General features: G+C 37.7%; 1 protein-coding gene across 1 annotated transcript; it reads right to left on the bottom strand.

Moving 5' to 3' along the window:
• Positions 1-669: 669 nt before the first annotated feature.
• On the bottom strand, positions 670-9006 carry LOC100893168 (integrin-linked kinase-associated serine/threonine phosphatase 2C). The gene is made up of 8 exons (XM_003724699.3): positions 8902-9006; positions 7310-7519; positions 6868-6985; positions 6153-6353; positions 5075-5162; positions 4032-4153; positions 3349-3550; positions 670-2614 (listed from the first exon to the last, which is right to left on the bottom strand). The coding sequence occupies exons 1-8, from the start codon at positions 8930-8932 to the stop codon at positions 2471-2473; spliced, it is 1116 nt and encodes a 371-aa protein (XP_003724747.1). The 5' UTR covers positions 8933-9006; the 3' UTR covers positions 670-2470.
• Between the last annotated feature and the right edge of the window lie 385 nt (positions 9007-9391).

Genomic DNA, 9391 nt, shown 5'->3' on the forward strand with positions numbered 1-9391 from the left:
TTTCAATGTTACCCATGTCAAATATGATAATTTAGTAACAAGAGAGATATTAATGCTCAAAATTAAATTGCAGAACTTTTTGTAATGTAGTGGACACAGAACAACCAAATACCTAAAACTTGCCCATAAATAAATGTACGACTCCATCCTGATTATCTTTCTAAAAATCCTCATAGGGAGAAAAAAATGATGGGGGGGGGGGGGGGGGGAGTACTCATACATTAGGGAAAATTGGGGTGTGCCGCTCTAATGGGTCACTTTTTCACACAAAAATCCCTAAACATGGGTCCCACAAAAATACCATTTTAGATGGGTCCGTTTTTTCTAAATTTCCAAAATTAACACCTGAAAATTGTGAAAAATGGGTCTTTTTTCGAGAAAAATTACCCAAAATTACCCCTAATAATGGGTAGATTGTTCAATGCAAGTCCAAACCAAATCTGAGCATCCCCCCCCCCCCACCGGAATAAAGGCATACTTACGCTTTCAGTCTTGCACCTTGCGAGTATATCTCAAGTATAGAGAGAAAAACTCAAATCAAATATCCTTATAGCTTACAAATGGTTTTGTTTTTTCCAGCGACTTCTGTTTCCCTCTTCACTTCAAACAAAGTTTTACCCCCATCTATACAACAAGGTATGTCAAATAGAAAAAGGGCATATACGAAGCTTAAGAAACAACTGTTGTTTATTCACATTTTCTTGGGAAACAAATATACATATATCTCAGGTCATGTAAGGTTGAATTCTTTACAAATGAAACAAATTTTGACTCTTCCATCCAGAACAGGGGGGTCTGTGGCTGTCAATCAAAATGCTATTTTCTAATATTTATAATCCATTTTGATTAAAAAGCACAGGTGGCAGGCTTGAATGACTGGCACAGACTTTAGGGGGGCTTCAAAATTATGTTTTCACAAGAATTCCACGAAAGAAATGACATGAAAAAATAAGCAAGAATTTGCATCAAATGAGGCAGCAAATTCTTGAACTTTTTAAAGGCAAAATTGAAAGAAAATATCAAGTTCTGGTAGTAAAGTTAAGAAGAAAATTCTTGAATATGTCATCACTATTTTGTTCCATATGTATCAGAAGGCACATGTGCCACATATCTGTAGACCGATGTTCAGACCAAGTTTTCTGATGAAGTTAAAGGCCACCATACATTATACAATCAATTTGGAATCAGAGAAAAATAGGCAACAACATGTGACTAGAACATTCACAAATATAGATTATTTATGATTTAAGTTCTAAATAGTCATACAAGTAATAATTCTAGCCAGTGGATAGTTTAAATCGGCTCTGAATCCTACATGTACTGACATCAGACTAGTCCTGTGATTATCTATGATTTCAAGCTTACCAGGGGCAGTATTCTGACATTCACTTTTTTTCTCAGCTAAAATCTGAGATTTTTTCTAATTGAGATAAAATACCCTTAAAATCTTCTTAAATCCGTATTTTGAGAATCATTTCAGCCAGATTTAATCTCGCTGAGATACGCCCATTTCAGCTGGGATAACCAATATTTAAAAAATTGTTTTATTTCACTCTCTTCATGTTCAGCCAATTTAAATGCTGTTCTACCAGTCTCTTTCGGTAGAGAGCGCTTATCGGTATGTGCAACTTTTACAATTTCGTTGTGTATGCCTCAAAGTGCAAACATGTTTTTGCTAAGAATTTCCTTGAAAAAAAGACTGAGCCAGTTCCAGAGGCTTTTGAACACCATTACAAGCATCATTTCAAGTATGATATTAGTCTCCAAAAAATCTTGGAATGAAACTTGATAACCTGACGAGAATGTTGCTTGAGAAATATAGTCTATACTCACATGTTTTTTTGTTTATTTTGATAGCATGACTAGCAGTATACTTTGTACTTGCGTCAAAGAGATAAATAAGCCCCCTACCCTATTTTAAGTACTCTCTCATTTCTCATAGTGAAATAATCCGCGCATATCATGCATATAAATATAATAGGCACGCAAGAAGTAAGAGATCGAGTTAAAAGTCTCAAAATACAGATTATTTTATCAAGATAAAACATTTAAGAGATAATATGGTGCTCAGAATACCACCCCTAGATACCTGTATGTTGTATGAACTTCCTCTGCTAATAGCCTGCGAAGCCAGTTTCTTAAAAGTTGTTTAAATAAGGCGATGCAATATTGTCGATTAAACTCCGGTACTTGCCCCTTTCTTTTCATAATGTTAACCATGGTTGCTGTTATGTCGTCTGAACTTCTTCTCCTTATAGCTTCGGAGCCAGTCTCTTAAAAATTGTTTTAATAAGGCAATGAAACAATTTTCGATGAAACTCCTGTACTTGCCACTAGCTTTTCTTAAAGTTCACCAAGATGAATATTATCTTGTCTGAACTCCCTCTTCGAATAGCCTCTGGATCCAATCTCATTCTAGTTGTCTGAATAAGGCAATGAATTATTGTCAATGAATCTCCTGTATTTGCCCCTAGCTTTTCTGAATGTTCACCAAGATGACTGTTATATTGTCTGAACTCCCTCTTCGTATAGCCTCCGAAGCCAGTCTGTTACATGCTGTCTCGAACAGCACATCATCCTTAGACTTTCCTTCTGATTGCTTGACATTTTCTCCCTGCACGAAAACAGAAAAGAACAAAAGGGTGGAGAAGCTCTGTGAGATATGTAAGTCTACTTTCCCCTATCAATAATCAGCCATAAAGCTGTCACATTTATCAGCAGTATGTCAATTTGCTCTCTGCAGCCATTTTGGAAACTGAGCAGGAAGAGGGGGGAAAAAAATACTTACACCTTGGTGCACCAACTGCTGTCCTACTTTTTCTCCTGAACGCAGTTTAATGTGATGTTGGAATTCAATACCACATTGTAAACTTTCAAATATCACCAGCTCCAAACCAATGTGACTGACATAGCAACAGCCCTACTTTACTTGATAACCCTTTGTTTAAATAGGTATGAGCTATAGGTTAACTTTCATGCCAAGCAGAAGGTCGGGCCCAAGCAATGGCTTCAGCATTTAGGTGGGCATAATTTTTTGCTAGGTAGCTTAAACTTCTAAGCAAATGCTAGTTTTTACAGATACAGTCTAACTCCTCTGCCTTCTATGGATATATTTATCAAAAGAAATTATATTGGAGAATAACTATTGAGCTCTCTAACTCACATCTAGAATATCGTTGGTGAACTGCATGCTTCAGCATGAAGGTGGGCATAAGCTTTTGCTAGGTAGCTTAAACTTTGTAGCAAATGATAGTTTTCACAGAGGCAGCCCAATACCTCTGCCTCCTACGGATACATTGATCAAAGAAAAATTTATTCAACAAAAACCTAATAAATTCTCTAACTCACATCTAGAATATCGTTGGTGAACTGCATAACAGCTTCGGCATCGAAGCCTTCCCATAATCCATCACAGGAGAGCAGGACGTAGCGGTCGTTGTCTCCCAGTTGGCATTTCTTGATGTCCGGCGTGCAGATGACCCCCGAGCGCTTGAAACGTCCATCACCGATTGACCGCGAGACCTCTAAAATGCCCATTACCCTTCCATTCCTGTCAGTACATGAAAATAAATGCAGAAGTGTTACAGTTGAATGGTTTAATACCCTTGATTGGAGATGCACAGGTCATGGGTTTGAGCCCATCCTTTTAAAGCCCCACTGCACTACTTATAGCTACTTGCACAATCTATATAGCAAACAATGCCTAATCGGTGACCATTGGTCCCCCATGGTTCCCTTTTTATTATGTTAATTGAGAGCTGATTTGATGAGATAACCACCTGTCAGTGACCATGCAGGGAGGTCTAATCCCTCCTGGCCAAACTAGTGCGGTTGGGATTTAACTCCTAACTGACAGATATAAAAGGAAAATGAAAGATATGATAAACCTTTCTTCTTCTTTTTTCATTTGTTTGTTCAGGATTTTTGGAGTAACAAAAATAGGATGACCACATCCTGAGTAAATAACCACAGCCTAGTAGTATCTTCACTGCCTCTTCGTATCTTGACCACACCTTAAAACAGAACTGTACCTCACATTGCTACCAGCCTTCTGTATCCTCATTCTCTCATCGTAATCGGTCGGGGTGTGGTCCTTCGAAAGTGGTAGGAACTGATGCTTTTGAGTCTCAGGGTTGTAGCGACAAAGGAATGCCTACACAGAAGGAGAAGAAGAAGTTGAAAAAGAAGAAGATGGACATGAATGTTGTGAATCTTACTACCGTATCCCTAAGTTTGTCTATCCAGTGAGTGTTGTCGATATTGACTTGTCATATTGCAGAGAATTTTTCTGTCCTGAAGTTTGGATGTATAGAGTATTATAAATATTAGACTTGTCCTATAATATGGTGAGGTAAATTTTTCTATGCCTAAATTTGGCTATCTATAGAATGTTATCAATATCTCACTAATCATATACCGGTAGCTGCAATATGCTGCAGAGTATTTTACTATCCCTAAGATTGACTATGTACAGATGTTATCAATATCTGAAGAGTCATATTGTATTTTGCAGAGAATCCTACTATCCATAAAATTTGCAATGCCCAGAGTGTTATCAATATCTGAACAGTCATATTGTATTTTGCAGAGAATCCTACTATCCATAAAATTTGCAATGCCCAGAGTGTTATCAATATCTTACTAGTCATATTAGACGGTGCAACAAATCTTACTATCCCTAAGATCGACTATGTTTAGAGTGTTATCAAGATCGACTAGGGGTAGTCAAACTAGTCATATATAATCTGACAAAAAAACCTTACTATTCCCCGGAATGGCTATGTAGAGTGTTTCATCAATATCTCACTAGTCATATACCTACAACATGATGCAAAGAATTTTACAATCCCTAAAATTGACTATGTACAGACCGTTATCAAAGTCTAACTAGTCATATCATAATATGCTGCAGAGAATCTTACAATCTCTAAGATTTACTATGTACAGACTGATATCAAAGTCAGACAAGTCATATAAAAGGTGCACTGAATCTTCTTATACCTAAGATTGGCCATGTTTAGAATGTTATTAATATATCTGACTAGGGGTAGTCATATATAATCTGTCAGAGAACCTTACTATCCCCAAGGTTGGCTATGTAGAGAGTGTTATCCACCACCAGAACACAGACTGCTGTAGATCCATCCTTCCATACAGGCTTGCTAAGGACAAATCAGAAAGATATAATTATTCTTTTTATTTTAAAGCAATACTGAACTGATGAACTCTCTGCCTTAGCATACCATTTATTGAACAGCGCCATCTCTTGGTAAAATCTCCAACAGTATGCAACCTAAACACTAATTCCCGCTTCATAGACAGAGAACTCAATGTGAGAACCAAAACACATCGAATTACGTACCATACTGTTACAGCTGACCTGAGATAGCACTACAAGGGATGCTTTTAGTACAGTGTGGCTTTAAATCCATACCAGAGGCAAATGAACTTTTTATCGCCCCATTTAGTCTAGCAAAATTCATTGTATAGTTGAATGAAAAGCTGTAAAGCCACTCAATAACTCAATTTTTTTCTAGCATTTGTCCTGTAACAAAACATTGTACATGTATAATGAAACCTTGTACAGCACAACAGAATCTTGAGCATTATTTTCAGCGATAATTCAATAATGAATCTAATTCTGATGTTGTGAACTGTATAACTGGGTGGGGCTTATTGTGAGTGCAATTTCATGATTAGCCAGCTGTCAGGTCAATTGACTTATCATGCCTTTATAAGATGTTTCCCTATACGATACTTTTTCACATGTGTATGCCCTGTTTGCTATACGATGATTCTTATACATTTCCATATAAATACATAAGTTTCATACTGGTAATTATAAATTTCCCAATAAACTGAACCCAAACCAGTCACGATTGACAATACCGGTATTCTTATCAATCTGGGGCAACATACATTTACATCCTGTGTATTGTCATTCACTCATTCTGGACAGAGTCTTGTGGGTGCGATTAGGCTATAAAAGGCTGGTTGCAAATAACCAATAATTATAAGACTAAAATCTGGCTATGTAGTAAGGGAATATGTATTTGGCATTTTTTATTTTGTCAAGTATCAATTTTTAATTATTATCTCTGTCGCATAACCTCAAATCTTCTCTATAATAATATTGTTGCTTCTCCTCTCACCTGGCTGAAGCTTGTTTGAGAAACTCTTCATCGGTGAGCCTGAACGTCTCGATGAGGCACTTCTTTATCTCTTTGTCACGGTTCGTTGTCTCCGTCTTTGGGAATGTGTCAATGATGTGTTTGTGGAGCGTCTTTGCTGCGTGTTTTGATGCCTTGTCACCACTGTGTCCATCGTAGACTGCGTAAAAAGACAAGCGAGAACTGTTGAGAAATTTTGTTTGAGGACAAAAACTTTGTCATTAGAATCTGAAAGATATTAACACGGATAACAAAATGTTTGGCAGTCAATGGTTATATGATATTGAACGGCTTTGATTACTAGGATATATTGCACAAGCTGATTCAGCACGACTTCCAAGGGAACAAAAGCCATTCAACCATAATCTCTTCATTACTTTCATATCAAATTAACATTGATTTTTCCTTATCAATGCAAAGTAGTAGGACATAAATTTACATATGCACCATCTAAATATTTGCACAATAGTACTTTTTAGATGACGTATTCAGGAAAGCAAAATATCCTGATTTCATGGTCATCCAAAAACTTTTCTTCAAGCCTTTTTTCAATGACAAATGACAAAAATCAGTGACAAATCTGCTAATAACCAATCAGAACCAAGGATTTTACTAGCTCATAATAAAAACTGTAAATTGTCACTGATGACAAGTTTTGTGAATTGGGCCCAGAACAAGAATTCTTTAGTCAACTTACACAGTAGAAGGAAGATTTGAGAAGTGTGGTGAGAAGTCATCCAGGATGACATGCTTATCGTGCATTTCATTTCTTTCTCCTTTTCTTTCTGCATAGTAGCCATGTAAACTGTACATTCCTGCAAATGATAACGTGACACCACATTACAAAGGTTTACAGCATGACAAGATATACATTGTAGTGTAGCTGTATAGATTATCTTTATATTGTATCTAAATGTGTTGCTATGCTTTTGATAGCCATGGAAAGCTCATTGTGTGGGAAAAATAGATTAAAGTGAGAGCTCAGATCTAAGAATCCAAGGTGTACCAAAACTTTTGACCAGCACAGACCAGCACACAGATCAGGATAGTTTCTGAATGCACCTCCCCCCACCCCCCCCCCCCCCCTAGAATCACTTTTACTAGACAATAACAAAAACAATCGAAAGAAAGAGCTTTACCTGTAGCCAATCGTTTTGCAGGTACTTCGTCTCCTTGCTCATTGACAGATCTTCTCTTTAGATGTCCAGTCTCCTCTTCTCCTCCTTCTTGTCTTACTTCGTCTTGATATAATGAATTAGTATCTTCTATTTTCTTATCCACTTGGTCATTTGTGGATACCTTAACATCTGTCACATTGGGTTTACTTAGATTAGCTCCATCCTTATGACCTGAAATTGAAAAGGAAAATGAATGACCTTTATTATTTCAAGTCATTAATTCAGCAGACACAGTTTCTAAACTTTGGATGCACCAACACTCTTCAATACCCACAGATTTGTATAGAAACTCATCACTAGTTTCATACAGTCAACATCAAACTGGCAATGCGAAATCTGCCGTTTTCCTACACCGAAATATCACTAACCCTGCTAACCTCATCTATATCAGAGATGTCAACCCTTTTGTAATGTAGATCGCATGTCCGTTCAACATCAACAGGATACGTTCATACATACATGTGCAAAGCTTTCATAATTTTGACCACTAATTCCATTTTCAGAATGTGTTGTTTGGTTACATGAATCGAAAAAGATTCCATCAGTGAAAATGAAATTGAAGTTTGAACAGTGTCGGTGAAGATAGTTTCCATGGTTCACAGGGTGTGGGAACGTGTGATAGTGGACCATGGTCAAGCAAGCGTGTAGCTAGGATTCAATTTTAGGGTGGGCGCGGTAGTGAGCGAAGCGTGGATGGGTGCAGGGAGGGGGCACGTTTTATTAAATTATTAGAGAAAGAAGACAATTCGTTGTACCATTCTCGACTCTTAATTCTCGTCTGAATTCAGTTTCCCCCCTCCCGCTCGGAAGGCTGACGTTTCATTAAATTATTAGAGAAAGAAGACGATTCATTGTACCGTTCTTGACTCTTAATCCTTGTCTGAATTCTATTACCCCCTCCCCCCTCCCACGCAAAGCTTTGACGTTTCATTAAATTATAAGAGAAAGAAGATGATTCGTTGTACCCTTCTCGACTCTTAATCCTTGTCTGATTCTGAATTCAGTTGTTACCCCCCCTCCCGCACGAAGCTTTGACGTTTCATTAAATTATTAGAGAAAGAAGACAATTCGTTGTATCGTTCTCGACTCTTATAATCTTTTTCTGAATTCAGTTTCCCCCCACGTAGAACTTAGATAGATCTAGACTCTAGACGTCCTCCTCTTAGTCTTACTTTTTTTTCTTCTTTTAAGTTTTTGGCCGGCGTTTTTTTTTTTTGCCCCTGTGGTCAAGGTTCCAAAAGCTATTTGGGTCTACAAACTCCACATATATCACCCCACAAATACTCACAATAAGACACAATAAGACACATCATGTCTCAGCATTCTTCCAGTATTTGCGGTAAAGGTAAAGGTAAAGGTATGTAGTCTATAGGGCCTACAATTAATTTAAAAACACATCAGCAGGCTAACCATGAGTAGGCCTACGCTAAATCTAACGTGTGGGACTGAAATGCAAAAATGTTCAGCCTTCAGGTTCAAATAAGTAGACATATTACAGATGATTTACACACATAAACAGAAAATATTGATAAAAAATGGCCAGAAATGCTTACCATGTGTTGGGAGATCGGCAAAGATATCCATTTTATCTCGGAAGGAGACCTTCCCAATCGAAATAAGATCTTTGACACCACAACAAATGTAGTCTTGCCGCAGCGTGCAGACATGGATGGGTTTTACTTTTTTGGCAGGCAGACTGCGAGCTCGGAACAGAGCTAGCTAGAGCTCGCGAGCGGGCAGGACGGCTGCGCTGGTCAACAGGAAATATAGAAGCACTCAACAATGACGAAGAGAGGCACTTATCAGAAGGGGAAAGCGCACTAGCTGTTACAAATGAAAAGGGCACTTTTTAATTTTTTATTTGTATGTGAAAAGGGCACTTGTTAAAGCTAAATGGGCACCTCTCATATTTGAATAGGGGGCAATATAATCCTAGGTGAAGGGGGCACTTAATTATCAGAGGTTAAGAGGCACTTATAGGAACGGGCACCTATATAGGTGTACTTATCTGAAGTAAAAGGGGGCCCCTTTCCTATGTAAAAA

The sequence above is a fragment of the Strongylocentrotus purpuratus genome, unplaced genomic scaffold (assembly GCF_000002235.5).
Source record: "Strongylocentrotus purpuratus isolate Spur 01 unplaced genomic scaffold, Spur_5.0 spur5_contig_816, whole genome shotgun sequence".
Lineage (NCBI taxonomy): Eukaryota > Metazoa > Echinodermata > Echinoidea > Camarodonta > Strongylocentrotidae > Strongylocentrotus > Strongylocentrotus purpuratus.